The sequence below is a fragment of the Monodon monoceros genome, unplaced genomic scaffold, assembly GCF_005190385.1.
Source record: "Monodon monoceros isolate NGI ecotype Baffin Bay Population unplaced genomic scaffold, NGI_Narwhal_1 Super_Scaffold_21, whole genome shotgun sequence".
Lineage (NCBI taxonomy): Eukaryota > Metazoa > Chordata > Mammalia > Artiodactyla > Monodontidae > Monodon > Monodon monoceros.
This window is the reverse complement of record NW_021703778.1, coordinates 111,530,700-111,547,478: the sequence shown is the minus strand read 5'-3', so window position 1 is coordinate 111,547,478 and position 16,779 is coordinate 111,530,700. Positions and strand designations below refer to the sequence as shown.

Here is a 16,779-nt window from a genome sequence, read left to right as displayed (position 1 = left end):
AGAGTACTTTGGTTGCCAGTCATTTTAACAAACCTATCCCATGTACAGAATTCTTATAGTCTATTTCAGAAGTGATTCGCATCTGGGTACAAAAACATGCAGGTGGGAACTCCTTTGAGAGTTTTCAGAGTATGGAAAAACCCTGCTGAGTATACATAAGACACAACCCTTTAAATCTGTAAAATATAGAATAGATAAAATAATTTAAAATATCAAATACTACATAAAGTATGTCAAATAAATGTCAAACACACTTCTGAAGTTTCTGTTAACTGTTAACCACTCAAAATTCATATTTTCAGTAGTCTTCAAAAATTCTAAGATACATGGCAATGATTAGCAATTTCTCAATTTGTTTAATTATTTTATAGCAGGGTTTAAAGACATAAAGATATAAAAACATGCCTCAACTTAACAGCATAAAATAATTGCTTTTTTAGCATTTGGATAAAAATGATAAGGGATGTTCTTGAAGCTTTTTCCTTAAAATGATTGAACATGTTTTAAATGACTTTGTTTATATGCATAGCTGTATGCCACAAATATCTGCATTACAACATCCTGGAAAAAATATGTTATTCTTTTCTGTTAAACTTCCATAAGAGACTTTTAATACTCTGTGGTAGATATTTGAAGACAAGCTTTCATTATAAAATAAAACTACAGTTGCCCTTTTCTCTCATTTCTTTAGATAAGTGGGCACTAGAAATTATAGATAGGTTTGGCAAGAGTTCAAGGGTTAATGTAGCAGATAAATAAAAGGAATTTTCTGTAAATTGAGACCTGCATTATTTCAGTTGTCTTGCCTTTCCTAACCTAACTCATTTAATTTTAAAAAGTAAATACTTAAATTCTTCCTGACAGTGTGCTCAGCTTTTACTATCGTTTATTACTTCAATTATACTTGATATCACTTAGAACAATCTGCCATTTGGAAATCTCAGTATAGCCTGGAGCTTAGTATTAGATCTGGTTGCTGTTGTAACATGTACAGCATATGACATTAATGTATCAAAATTAGATTGGATCATCCCTCCTGGTTAAATTTATTTCACATTTCTTTTGTATTCAGTTAACATAAACCTATTAGGGAAGCTGACACATGGGGATGGCTGTATAGGAAGGATATTTTTAAAGTATTTTGATTAAAAAATGAAATTATAGAGCCATGGCTTTTCTGAGTTGTGTAATCTTTTTTGGTTTTTAAAAATGTCACAAAGTCCAAGTCTTGCATTTATGTCATTCAGGGTGTGTGTGTGTGTTGTAAGTAATGATAATTAAAACTTAAAATAAACATTGTTTTGATGTTTGAGGTCTATCATCATGTATTTAGAGCAATAAGCACATTTATGGTTTCCAAAAAGAATTATTTAATCCACTTAGACCTAAAAAAAGTCCTCCTTAAAAGAAAATAAAAATCTTTATATTTCTAAAGTAATAGATGCTGGTCTATAGACTTAGCTGGGCACTGTCTCTAGAGTAATAGCTGCCACTATCTTATAATCTGTCAAAGAAGAGAGGGCATTTCTTACTTAGGAATATAAATTTTAAAGTTCAGGGATTTACCTCGTGTTTTCAAATACTTAATGACATTCATAGTACCTAGGATTTTCTAGATAGATTGGTGTTGGGGACTTTTAAGAACCATTAGAACACTGGTTCTTGGCTTTTTTTATAATACATAGTCCTATATGATAGACTTTCTTCTCAGAAAAATACACAAATAAAATTTGCAAAAATTCATAGATCCCTTGAACCCAGATTAAGAACTCCAGGGTTAAAGGGTGACAGAAGAAAACCTTTCATTAATTGGAAGGTTAATTCCTTTGTTTGTTTAAATGACATATTTAATTGTTTTCCTGCCTTGTGGTCATTAAGTCAAAATAAGTCCAATATTTCAAAAACAGAAATTGCCTATATGTTAGCCCCTACTAAGAATATTGATGACACTTATCCTAATTTTCTCTTCCACACTTTTCTGCCTACAATATGTCACGTTATCTGAAAGTAATAGAAAAGCCTGTGTGAGATATGCACCAAAAATGGGCTCAAATGTTTGCAGTGCCAGAATCAATAAATGTACTAAAATAACCAAATTGTGTTGATACATTAAAATACATGTTTAAACAATAATCTACATGAAGAAAACTCAATACTGATGGACATTAAGTTAATTTTTCTAATAACTTAATAGAAATCCAACTTTTGTATACTTTGCTTTTTATAATTTTAATCATCATAATGTTAATTCTCTAAATGCCAAAAACATCTTCATAAGCACTATAAGTATTTAAATAAAATCTTTAGAGAGTCTAACAAATCTCACAAAGTCCACTTGAAAGAATTTCGTAGGCAAAGTTTCATAGTCAAAGAAAAGCTGGAAATAAATTTGTTAAAGCAAATATAACCAACTTTCTCTTACTCAGTAGATATTTATGATTTACTTCTTTTCCTTCTCTTTCTGTTGCCTCCTTTAGACCCTTTCACTGCTCATTAACACTTCCAGAGAGTGGTCAGAAAAAAAGAATAGTCTTAAATCCGTCACTTTTTAAAACACTCTTTTAAACAATTTTTAAAAGGTTTGGTAGTGGAAAATTGGTGCAGTTGCTGGTTAAGAAGAGCGTTTGGTCTGTATGCGAATCTTTTTTATCTAATTCCTCTGTTTGCCATTGACTGTATAGACAGTTGAAAATTATCTGGTCTTCTGCAGTGTCTCCTAATGTCTTTTGAGTGCTTGTGTTTTGCATGTTATGAAAAATTATCAAATGAAGTTTAAAAAATATTTTTAAAATTTCTTTACCCTTTAATCTTTTTATAGTATGTTGTCAGTAGCTGTATGACTGTATTCACAGGGCTTTTCTCGAGCACTATGAACTATTTTCTTGGTTTTCCAGTTGAGACATTTAGGAAATGATGAAGTACACATCGTTTGGTCAGAGCATACTAGAGACTACAGGAGAGGAATTATTCCTACCGAATTTGGTGATGTCCTTATTGTAATATACCCAATGAAAAATCACATGTTCAGTATCCAGATAATGAAAAAACCAGAGGTAAGAACTCCTTATCTTACATTTTACTAATATATTTTGAGTTCTATATGGCTTTGTGAGTTTCTTTCCCTCTTTCAGAAGAATTAGACTAGGCATCAAAACGTGGAAATGGAGGGGGAGATGAGACACAGACTCTGGTATAGCTATGTGAATTGTCTAAGTCTACTTCAGAAGGCGCTAAAATAGGAAAAATAGAAAGAAACTGTATTTGAATGGAAGAAGGCTAGGTAGTGCCAGAGTGGAAGTTCCCATTTACTGTTGTTTTTGTACACCCCACAAGCTAAGAATGTTTGTTACATTTTTAATGGGTTTTTCTCTTTTAAAAAATCAAAGAAGAATATACAGCAGAGACAATATGTGGCCACAAAGCCTAAAATATTTACTGTATTATCCACAGCTCATGTCTTTGCCTTCAGCTGCCATTTGTACCAGCCATATTCAAACAGAATACTTTTGAAACTGTCAGTTATCTGATAAAAATGACAGATTTTTTTCTAATAAACCATATAATAAAATAAAAAATAGTGTTTTAGATTCTGTAGTAAAATAATGATAAAAGTGTTTTAGGTTTGGTAGTAAAGCTGGCATCACATGAAAATAATAAAAAACTAACTTGCTGCCTGTAAGAATGTGTGTCCTTCCTGTGTTTACTCAATGGGAGAAAAGTAAATTATTTCCAAGTGTTGGATTTTTGTATACAACTGCGGCTACAAAAATTTGAAAATTGGCAGGTAGTGTAAATTATTTAGTCAGTTATATGAAGCATATAATTCTTTTGAATGGAAACCCTGTAGACCACTGGCATTTTTTGTTTGTTTATTGTCCTAGTATGAATGACCCATCATGGAAAAGAACTGAATTTGAATAGCATTTCTACTGAAGGAAGAACTAAATAGGAAGCAGAAAGACTTTTGTATGCAAACTGTTTCTTATCTACAACCTTTCTCCAGTTTGAGTATAAAATTATGTTCTCATTTCTCAATCAGGTTCCCTTCTTTGGTCCACTTTTTGATGGTGCTATTGTGAATGGAAAGGTCCTACCCATTATGGTTCGAGCAACCGCTATAAATGCAAGCCGTGCTCTGAAATCGCTGATTCCATTATATCAAAACTTGTATCCTTTTTAACAGTATGGTTTCTACTCTATGTCTGCTTTCCAAGGTAACTACTTCTTATGTGTTGTTAAGACCTTTGAGTTTTTGTTTATTGATATATAGAGGATGGAGTTCCTCCCCAGTGTTTAAGCAGTTATGATATTTGAATGATGTATTTTCTTTAATACGCTTTTAATCAGTACTTGTCTTTTGGTTAATTAATTAGAGCCCCATTATGTACTAGGCGTTCTGCTAATCTGGATGTGCAGAGATAACCGTAACAGTCATTTCAAAGTACTCAATCTAGTTGAGGAAATATATTGTTTTCAGTATCTGTGCTGTAATAGAGTTATGCACAGGATGTTCTGGAATTATTATAACAATACTTCAGATACCTCTCAGTGAGCTGTAAGGAGTGGTGGTATCAGGAAACACTTCTGAGAAATGTAAGGATTGAACCAATCTTGAAGGATGAATGAATTAATCAGGTAGATGAGATTAAGAGCATTCCAAGCAGAGGAACGACATAAACAGAGACATGGAAGTATGAGAGGACATGGCTTCTGGAGCCAGATTACCTGGACTCAAATGCTGGTCACCACTTCATTAGCTATACATCCTTGGGCAAGTTATTTAACCTCTCTGAGCCTCAATTTCCTTATCCATAAAATGAGAATGATAATAATATCTAGCCTGTAGTGTTATGAGAACTGAATGAGTCAGTATGTGTAAACTTCTTAGAACACTGCCTGGGGCGAAATATGCACAGTTTTAAAATTTAAATTGTTTTCTGATATTCCTTTCTAAAATGGATTTGTGTTTCCATATACTTTTTCTACATTATTCAAAACACTTCAATTATTTTTCTTTTATATAATAAACTGTAGATGTTAAGCTTTACAGGGAAGGCTTTTAAAAATATCCTGTGTCCTATTCCACATGAAATGGATTTATCATAAGTCTACCACATACGTTTTCTTCTTTTAATGAAAATTGACTTAAGCAATCTGATTTCTATGTAATTTCTCACGTATTCTGATACTGTGGAATGGAATTATAGGTGGATCATGGCATGTTACATTGCTTAAGCTTAATGTCATTTATATAGCATTTCTTATATGTAGCGGTTACATCTTCACTTTGAGTTGAAAACTCAGATTTGACGTGGTCATTGTCATGAAATGTAAGGATTCAGTTTATTATATCCTGAATATCTCTAGAAAGGTAGCTAATCTTATAAGGAATATACAGATTATTATCTGTAAACTAATTTTGTCTGCATTGTCAACTCTACTGAGATTGACTTCTTTCTGACCTATGCCTCTTTACAGTTCCCCTGATCTTGATGTTTATCCTGAGGTTAGTGTTCTCCATCATTTCATTTAAGACACAGTTGAAAGAATGCCTTAAATCTTTTGGGAAAGTGATGAGAGCGAGATTAGATTGTAATACAAAACTCTTATTTGCCTCTTGTGTCAATAGGAACTCAATTTATTGAACTCACACAAACTATTTCAGGCCTGATATACAAACAACATGTAAAATGCACACCTTACCAAGTAGTTCAAGTATACCAATTAAAAGTGAGGATATAGCTTAATTTCTTTTACCTGTGCCTAAATTCATACTCTTAAGGACTAGTTCAGATTTGCACGTTACACTAGAGGTAGAATAGCTGGATTTGCAGTTAGAAACATTGATTTTTTTTAACATCTTTATTGGAGTATAATTGCTTTACAATGGTGTGTTAGTTTCTGCTTTATAACAAAGTGAATCAGTTATACATATACATATGTTCCCATATCTCTTCCCTCTTGCGTCTCCCTCCCTCCCACCCTCCCTATCCCACCCCTCTAGGTGGTCACAAAGCATCGAGCTGATCTCCCTGTGCTATGCGGCTGCTTCCCACTAGCTGTCTATTTTACGTTCGGTAGTGTATATAAGTCCATGCCACCCGAGGTCTACCTTGTGATCCTAGTCAAGTCCCAGAATCTCTAAACCTAACTTTCTTCATCTGTAAAAAAGATGCTAATACCCATCTCGGAATTGTTGTGAAGAATAAATGAGATAATGAATTTGGATGCACCTAGTAAATGAAATAAGGTACATTATTTTGTGCAGTGATTAATTCTGTTATGTGTAAAGATTACAGTCAATATGAAACAGCTCTACCCAACAGCAAGGAATTGCCTAATTGGGTTTTTATGTTTGGTTGTTTGGTTGGTTGGTTGGTTAATTGATTGGATTGGATTTTTAGGCCTGTTTCATGAAGCTCTTAATAGTTAATCTTGCTGAGATGTTAATAAATAGCACATTGGAGAAAATTCTAAGATGAAGAGAGATAATTTCAGATGAAAACAGTAAACATGAACACGTTATTTACACAGCAGATGTGAGCAACTTCTATCAGGAAAACCACTTCTGGAACTATCAGAGTAAAAATATTAAATCAGACAGATCAAACAAATGTTTCTTGACTTAGAAGCTTGAATTTAGAAGCTATATAGAAGTTATTTTCCCATGCTATTTAAATATATAATAGAGATACTCAGCCTTTGCTAATCTGAAGAACATGTAGTCATCTTTCACAAAGATTCACAAAGGTGTATATTAATTCTAAACGTTGGAGGAAATAACTTCATATAGGTACTGATAGATTACTTGACTTTTATATTTTTTAAAGATAGATTTTATTCATTTTAAAAATTTTTTTGTTTATTTATTTTTGGTCTTCATTGCTGCACATTGTCGCGGTGAGCAGGGGCTACTCTTCCTTGCAGTGCGCAGGCTTCTCATTGTGGTGGCCTCTCCTGTTGCAGAGCATGGGCTCTAGGCACACGGGCTTCAGTGGTTGTGGCTCGTGGGCTCTAGAGCACAGGCTTAGTAGTTGGGGCGCACGGGCTTAGTTGCTCCGCAGCATGTGGGATCCCAGACCAGGGATTGAACCCGTGTGCCCTGCATTGGCAGGTGGATTCTTAACCACTGTGCCACCAGGGAAGCCCAATTACTTGATTTTTAAATGAAAGTTTATACAATAAATTACAACTAGATGTTTTTGAGATATTGAAATATAAATGTCTTTTCATTTTAAATAACAATACATATTTCAGAAATATAATAAAATTTTAAATGTATATTTTTGACAAATTCAGATTTTGACAAATTTCCTTAAGCTTCCATTAAGGAAAAAAAATCATGCGCTCTAAAACAGATCAATAAAACAAAAGAAATTACAACAAAAACTGAGATAGAAGTAGGCTTTGAAAACCATCAGTTACTATTTTAATCCTCATAAGAGAAATGAAGAAGTAAAAGAATATGTAATAAACTCAATTATATTTGGATAATTGTACTGCTGTGTCAGTTATTTTATGCCCAGTAAAAGTACCCACTAAGATTCCACAGCATAAATTGTGCTATTTATGATCATTAAGTACAGCTTAAATTTTATCCTAGGAACATCTTCTGTATCTGTGAATCTAATGTTGTTCACTAAATGAGGACAATATTGATTGTCATATGCTGCCCAAATCGATCATGCTGGCAGCCAGAATTACAGTAATCTGTCAGTATTGATGACTGTCTTTCAAGCTTTGAAACCTCTCCTTTACTTCACTTGTTATTTCTTGCATTACTTGTACTTGAAAAGCATTTTCTTGCAACCTCTGACTTTGTCAGCTAGGTTTTTGGGGTTTTTTTTTTGTTTCTTTTTTTGTCTCGAGCTCAATTTATTGGTTTGATCATGCAGTTAGAACTGAAATGCATCACTGGGGAGAAGGAGTAGGCACATCCTCAGTAACCATTGGACCTGAGGGGTATTTCAGGTTGATCTTAGTCATCATTTATTAATTACCTGTTGAAAGAGAGTGTATGTGTGTGTTGGTGGGGTTTGGGGGTTATTTTGTTGTTTTTGGCTTTTTTGTATTAGGAATAATAATTCCAAAGCATTAATTTCATGATCTTAGCTATCATGACTTTTCCTTAAATAAAAATTTTAAATTAATTATTTGTTTTGATCCTAGGGACATTTTGACTATGTATAAATGTTAAATATGTTGCTATCAAATATGTACTGTTTCTCTTCTGGCTTTGGAAGTTCTGAAAGTTCTGAATCTGATAGTGCCGTGGAATGGGTTCCTCATTTTACAGTTTAAAAACCCTTTTTTTAAAACCTTTACATTAAGGCTTCTCTTTTTAATACGAGATTTATTATACATAGAAATTTTCAGAAGTTACAGTATATAGTCATGTTGTATTCAGGTTCTCAGAGAAACAATCAGTAGGATGTGTGTATATACATAAGTACATAAAGAGAGAGACTGATTTTAAGGAATTGGCTGACACGGTTGTGGGTACTGGCAAGTCTGAAATCTGTGGGAGTTGGGGTAGAGTTGATGCAGTCTGAGTCAGAAGGCATCATGGAGATAGAATTCCTGCCTTCCTTGGGGACCTCAGTCTTTTCTCCTAAGGTCTTCAACTGACTGGATGAGACCCACCCACGTTATGGAGAGTAATCTGATATACTTTTCTCCTGATTTAAATGGTATTCACATCTGAAAAATACCTTCACAGCGACATCTAGGCTGGTGTTTGACCAAAAACTGGGTACCATGGCCTAGCCAAGTTGACATAAAATCAACCACATCCCATGTCCTAATTTTCTTAAGTTTTTCTTCTTAACCTAACTGCAAAATATAATTTGAAAAAAGAGTATAAATCCTAAATATACTGTATGGTGAATAATTACAGTTTAACCATCACCAGGTCAAAAGATGCAACTGTACTGTTTTTCTTCTATCAAAAATATTTATTGATCACTTAAATGGTAATGGTAAAGATTTTGAGAGAAATGCAAAGACAAATCAGATGGTAATCTCTTCAATAATCTTATAATTTAATAGAGGAGATAATTATATGTTCACTAAAAATTATAACACAAGGTAAAATGTGTCACAGTACGGTTGTAGATAAGATGCTGTGGGAGTTCCAAGGAAAAAGTCATTACTTTGGAGTAAGAAAATCAGGGAAGAATGTATAGAAAATCTGGGCCTCAAAGGGTGAGATTTGAGTAGATGGAATGCAGCATGTCTGTTATAAGTCTTGTAATTTATATTTTGAGGCTTTATGTGTGTGTATATATATATGTAATACATATATAATATTGTGAAATATACGTTTTGGGGGATGTTATAAAATAAAATAGTATCTTTAAAAAACACTTTCCTCCTAGATTTAATATTCTTTCCTCCCAAACCAATATTATTTGATTTCTTCTAATCTGTTTAGATTTGACTTTTTCGTAAATGCCAGAATTGGGTTTCTGTTTAACTTTATCAGACAAATTACCAGAAGTCAATGATCATTCTTCAATTAGTCACAGTTTGTTATCCCTGCAGTTCTACTACTCAAATGTAAAGAACCTGTTGCAAAAGTATGAGAGCCAAAACGAAATGAAATGTAATTGATTGGCTCCACTAATGCAGTTTGCCATTCATTACGATAGAACATTATAAAACCTCTTAGGGAGGCCCATCAATATTGCTGCCATTTCATGTTAGAAGAAAGTGAGTTTATTGAGAAACTGCATAACTTTATGTATCTACCGTCTTTTGTAGATCATTTCCTCAGAAGATAATATTGGTAAGTATAGACTGTCCTTAATTATAGTCCTTAATTATAAATTAATTATATTTAAAAATGTGGAGGCTGACTGTTGGGTAATCAGCCTGGGCTTCAGAGTCCAGAACCACTTGTTAAGTGTGTCACTGTCTTTATGTCTAATTTTATTTAATCTGTAAAAGGAGTACCAAACTCAGGAGTGTTGTAAGGATTAAATGAGATTATCCACATGAAGCACTAAGCAGCCTGTCTGTCATGTAGCAAGAGCTCAGAAAATGTGTTTTTACATACTGTTATACTTTTACATGTTGTTGACAAATGAAGTTTTTTTATCCTATTCTGATAGTACATTGGCTTCACAGCGTTAATAGCAAAGGAAAAGAAAACAGCACCACCACTTTACCTGTTTTCTCAAATCCAGTGTGACAGTATGGTCCATATATGCCAATCTATGGACAGTTGGGTTATATCATAGTGTACCAGAAAGAAAATAGGAGAACTCTATCAGGTGATTGTCAGACTGTTCCCTAAAAACAACAAAACTTGGAAGTTTCTCTACTTCCATCTTTATTAACTTCTGACCTTTGCTAGAAAAGGATTTTTTTTTTTCTATCAAACGCTATGTTGTTGATATTAGTGATGAAGGTGCACTGGTATGCTCACATTATTAACTACACCTACTGCATAATGTGTAAGTTTTATTCTAGCCTTTATTTAAATAGAAAAACAGCAGTAGATTCAGATGCTATTTGGGGATTTCAGAGAGCAAAGAAGGAAGGATGTAAAGCTGAAATTACTCTAACCTCGTTTAACATAGGAATTGCAGTGCTTTTAATCCATTATTTTCCTTTTACTAAATATATGGGATTTTGCTATTGAATTTTTAATAACTCAGTAATGGAATTGAAATTAAACTATGGATCACAAATCTCCCCATTTTCTTCTAACTGCTTTTCCTCTCAAACACTAGAATATAGCCTATTTAAATTTTAACTTTTGCTTGCCAAACCACTGTTACCGTCCATCTGTTCATGCCAATTGCAAAGAAGGTTCGGTTTTTAGTGAAGCTTTGCATTTCACATAAGGTATGCGAAATGAAATTTCACAAGGGACATGATGGATCCTGATTCTTAGTGATAAACCTTTGGGGCCATCAGGGTTGGCATATGGTCCAGTATGATATGAAGGCTTGGGTTCCCTGGCTTCACTTCTTTGGCGTGAAGCTGATAAAACCTGGCTCTTGAGTATTATTTCACTGGACACCAATCATGGGCAGCAGGAACTGCCCATTTAACTCTCTGTGGGAAGGAAGCCCAGAGAGCATTCACAATGGTACCATTGTCGAGTTGCAAACTGCTCTGAACAGCTTGACGGCACTAGGGAGGAGGAGAAGGGGTTGCTTTACTAATTGCTGTTCAGAAAAGAGAAGAAGCAAAAATAGCTGTTGTAGAATTGATGTTTCTACATTTACTTATTCTTTTGATAAGCGTGTTGACTTTTATTTAGCACATACCTACTATCAAAAAGAAAGCAAATAAATATATTTAAGCAACCACCTGTAGTAATTCCTTGTTAACATGCCATTATCTATTTTCAGCCCACCAGATTATAGCAGAGCAAAAGTCGGTTTGCTTCATTATATTTTTACCTTTAAATGAAATGAAAGTAATGTTTTGTTATCTTGATAGAAATTTAAAATGAGGGAAAGTGGATTAAAACCAGCACATTTAATATATCAGATAAGGTTAGAGACAGATTTGGCTTACGCTGTGCTTTTTAGAATTCCCAAATATCGTCTGAATACATATAAGCAATATTAATATAAAAATGTAAATTAATTTTATGCATAACAATCGTAAGTGCTAAAATAATCCACTAAGCAAATCTTAAGGTTACATACTGGATTTATCATTTAAATGAGTAGGTAATGCCTATTTCAGTCACTCATAATTGTCTTTCTCTCCTTGAATTCTATTTTGGATATCTTTTTTAAATGTGAGTGTTGTTTCTTTGTTATGTGAGGCATTGTATGCTGTGATATTTGTATAAACACTACTCTGGGCCTTTCCATTTTCTTCTGGTCAGTCTAATCAAGCAGTTGGAGGTTCTGATGCAAAGAAACAATGATCTACAACTTTAAAAAAATTAAAGCTTTTTCAGCCCCCAGGATCCTGACCCCACAGTATATTTCCATAGATGATTCCTTTTTTCAGCAGAACTTAAGTTGACTAAATTATACTGCAGTATTGTAAATTATGCAACATGTCCTTTCAAAGGATCAGGGAGAAATATTTTAAGAAAAAATTTTCAATCTATAGATTTTAGAAAATGGGGTGTTCTTGCTAAACTGAGGGAAAATCAAATGCATGTTTTATAAAATTAGTAACAGTCTGTAAGATTTACTAGTATTGCATCTCTTCATGTCCCCTTAAATTATTTTAGTAAATGGGCACCAGTGCAATATTTCAAAAACAGTAATTCATTGAATGCCCATTCTTCCTTTTACTGCAGAATAGATTGTAGTTAAGTCAAGATTAATGGGTAGATTTTAATGTTAAAGTCCAGTCGCTGAGCCTATTATTCCCTGGGGGCATATAGTGCATTAGTTTAAGCCAATATACTGTTTATCATAGATGCTATGACACTGTCTTAAATGACAGTTTGCTGTACTTTGTAACTACTTACCATGATAATAAATCACTTTTTTTGTACTCCTGATAATTATAGCATTTAAACAGAATCTTAATTAAGTTAGTGCACATTTAGGTAGAGATAACACTTAAGTAATTGTACACTGTAAAATTTCACTTAGTTATTTTTTTCCTTTTTGCAGTCTTCTCATAGAACCCAAGTTTAGTATTTAGTCCAAACGCAGACATTCATTTCCTCAACTTAATGTACTGAAATTTTTGTTCCTAAGAGGAACAACACAGTGATTGTTCCTAGTCTCCCCCCAATATTTTTTAAACTCTTACTGTAATACTAGTAATTTTGAAGCAGGTCTCTGTTGACTATGAAAGTCTCATTATTACTTAATGGTAGTATTTTCAAGCAGATCTTACCAAGAAGGAGAGCACAAAATTTTAATTTCATTAAATTTGAAATCCAGGTAACTTAGTTTTTCTTTTAGATGTTTTGTTTCATACCATTTTCATGAAAGTGTAATAGATACACGTATTTGATAACCATGTTAGTCCTTTTTAGAAACTGCCAGTGATTATTAGATTATTAAATCAGGAAGGATTTTCAGAACCTTTAGGTAGGTTTAAATTTTTAATCCTATTTATTTAAGGTTAATCTTTTTAAATGTATTTACATGAAGTTTGTTAGAATTGGGCTTATCAACGTTTTACTTAATGTTTTCATTTAGTAATTGACTGATTTATGAGCAATTATATATGGTCCAAATTTTATACAGCTCCAGCTTTCAATAATAGGACTGTCCTCACAGTGCCTTAGCACCTGTTATGGATTTTGAGTCATCTGGCAGCCCATGGGACTTAGATAAAGAAGTACCAGGTGTCCTGCCTGTCTCCTAATTGAGACGCAGTGAAAACAATATAGACTTGGCAGCATGCTTAAAAGGATGGATTAAAGCCCAGCTTTGTCTACTCTGACAAATCACAGCTTTTCCTTCATGGTGTAGATAGTATCAACTACTAAAGAATTTCATTAATATAAAGCATCATAAAAATCATACACAATAATTGGTCATAACCTGTTGCAGATTTTCAGAATTTCTAATAACATAGTACAAATAATTCCAAGATTCATGCTATTTATTTAGGGGAATTTTATTTTTACTGCATATGAACTAGACTGCATGTTTCTTAAAGAAATTAGCTACTGTAGGAAAGAAATGGAGTATTAATTAATTTACTAGATCTTCTTTATAAAGTAAGCAATATAGTTTACTTTTATTTTATAAATGAGCAGTGCCTATTAGTCCATGGGATACTTAATTGCCCTGTATATTTCAGGGAAGTATGCCACTTTACTCCTGATAATAATAATTATTAGATCCTGCAGATGTAATTGCAGAATATATCTACCCATATGCTATATCTCAATAAAATTCTTATTTTTCATTAAGTTTTCAAGACCCTGTGTAATGATACGGACTCAGAATGTTTGAAGATACTTCAAGGCCTTTTAGAACTAAAAAGTCAACTGTGGTTTATTTTCTCAGTTTTATTTTAGATCATGCCATGGATTTTTATTACTATACTACATATGATATTCTAGTATATAAACAAAGATTTTTGAAAAATTGCCAGTCTTAGAACTTAAGCTAGTAGTCATTGTGTTGGCCATCCTTGAGCTGACTAAAATGCCTTTTATACTTTTTTTTTTCCCATCTAAAATCCAGATCATTGAGATTGTCTGTAGAAAGAGCACTGGACTATTAAATGACCAAGGTTCTAGTCCGAACTCTACCGGTCAGCAGCTTTGTTTTTCTGAGCGAATCTTTATATTCTCCTTCGAGGCAAGGCTTATTGCTGAATAAACATTTTGCTGATTTTGCTAAGTTTCCTGACATTAACGTTTGTAGATCATTGTTGTATCCTTCCTCTAGTTCTAACTAAAATTATCACAACCAATAGGGCAAAATGTTTATTTCAATGCTAAATTGTAATGAGTTGTAATTACTTTCAACATTTATAGAATTTCTTCTGTAGGCAATTGTTATAATTTTTTAAGAAATTAATATCAATTTTCTTTTAATGTTACACCTTACATATGTATACATTGTGCTTTACTCACTTTTTCTTCTTCCGGAGAAGGTCAGCAAGATTAAGGGTAGGGGTGGAACCAGACTCTCTCTCTAAGTTCAATCCTAGGAGAGTCCCAACTGTATTTGCCCCAAAGGGCTTTGTCTCTGGGGAGCCAAAGTGAGATTAGAGGAAGGGGGCTGTCTGCATAACAGGCTCCTAATCAACTACCAAACCAACTTTATTCATTCATTCTATAATTTATAAACAGTCATTGAGTGCTGCTAGGCCCTGTGCTAGGTGCTAGAGATATAAAGATAAAAAGGCATGGCCTCCACCCTCAGACATTAGTCTCCCACTAGTTTATTAGGAGAACAAGCGTGAGGAATGAGGCACACTCGATGCTTAACAACTGGCTCTGGAGAGCAGGAGGAGGCCTTGATTTGTGGCATTTTTTGAGTTCTATGATGTGAAAACTCCCACCATAGCCAATTTCAAACTACCAACCATCTTACAGACTTTGTAAATATTGTAAGTAGTACTTGCAAGAAATTTTTAATAGGTAAAACTCTTTCTCTTCCTGCAATTACTGTTCTTGGAATTTTGTATACAGAGAAGGGAGATGAAATTCCTGACTGCTAAAATGGCAAAGAAACCACATTAATATGAGTGTGGGCAAGTGCTTACTAAATTAGGAATTTCAGAATGGGCCCTAAATCCCTGAGGCTATGCTGTTGAGCACAGATACAGACACTTCATGCTTTGCCTTTACTTAAAAAGGAGCTGGTAGTTTTTTCTTGTTTAGGAAAGAAAATATTAAACCTGAATTTAAGAGGAAATTAGTTAAGCAATGATATGCCTTTGTTGTCTGTCTGTAATTTTCGTAACTCCTTTTTGTGAAAAATTATACTTTGTATTCTTGCTATGTACAACATACATATATACAAACATAAACATACATACATATACACATGTACATATACTTACACACACACAAATTTCTATTTCTTTGAGACTAGTCACAAATTACATTGGACCTAAGTATTTATACAACCTCCTGGGCGTGCCATGGAATTAATGATCATAAAACTGAAAGTTATGCCTTTTCTGACAGCAGAAGCAGTTCAAAATTACATTGTATTATTAAGAATTATTGTGGCGAATGAAGGGTTGTTGCTTCTTTAAAAACCAAATCTACCTTTTATCTGTTCTCCCTATACATTAGTAAAGTTGAAAAAAGTGTTTCTAATTAACTGTCTGCAGTCTCTTTTCTTCATATTGTGTTTTTTCTCATGAGGAATCAGAGTTTTCTCTTACCAGAATAAGTCAAAAGTTCCTCTTGTACATAACGTAAACAAGAAATATTATCAGAGTTCTTGCACATGTACACAGGTATATTTCTTAAACTGATGATACTGAAAATTGTCCTAGTGGAGACAGCACCTGCTATTTACAAAGACTTGAGTCAAAGGTCAAAATAACTATTTTCATCACAGATGTAGAGGGACTTTTGGTTTACTTTGTATTTATATCCTTTATCTTCAACAGCCCTATGACATAAATAGGAGCAGGTGGGGGGATCTCCATTTAACATTCAGAGGAACTGTGGCACAGAGAATTCATGCGTCTCTTTCCAGGAGTGGGCTGAAACTGAACCCTAGTTTCATAACAGCTGGGCTTGACACAGTGACAGGGGGCCATTATTATTTCATATGATAAGTTTAAAATCAAAAGTAGTTAATTGAATACTGATATTAACTTCATATTAATGAAGTACAGATTGGGTTTAAACTATTTATACTATAAAAATCATTCAGTTCCCTTTTCTTATTTTTAGAATGGTAATATTCCTTCCCCCCATTTCTATTTTTGCAGAAAGTAGAAGGAAGGAGGATTAGTGGATAATTATATTGCTGTGATTGCAGCACCTGTGTGTTATTTCTTTTGATTGGCTAGTTCTGTATTAAAGATTCCTACCAGCTAAAAGTCTCCTTCATCAAATGGCTTTTTATTAGCTAGTTTTTGGCTTGGGTTGTTTTAGATTTGCAACAAAAACCATCTTAATTCAACTTAGACTTGTACTTTAAATTTTGTTCTGAATTTGTAAGTTTATCATCATCTTTTTATCATTTCACGCATTTCAATTTATTTAATTTCAATGCCAGTGGCAACACACAGTAGGAATATAGCTTGAGCTTATCCTGTTGTTATTAGCCATCAAGTTTGCGTATGCCACTCAATTTATAGGTACTAATAACTCTTCCCTAGAGAGCTGCCTTTTAAGGAATAAGTGTCTAACAT

The 16,779-nt window shown here is 33.5% G+C and overlaps 1 protein-coding gene across 10 annotated transcripts in view; it reads left to right on the top strand.

Moving 5' to 3' along the window:
• Nucleotides 1-16,779, top strand: part of RALGAPA1 (Ral GTPase activating protein catalytic alpha subunit 1) — a 228,295-nt gene that overhangs the window by 197,106 nt on the left and 14,410 nt on the right. For all 10 annotated transcript variants that reach the window (XM_029237182.1, XM_029237176.1, XM_029237181.1 and 7 more), the window contains 2 exons: nucleotides 2,895-3,053; nucleotides 4,040-4,167. In XM_029237182.1, the coding sequence (XP_029093015.1) occupies nucleotides 2,895-3,053; nucleotides 4,040-4,167 (287 nt within the window). The remainder of the gene's footprint in view (nucleotides 1-2,894; nucleotides 3,054-4,039; nucleotides 4,168-16,779) is intronic.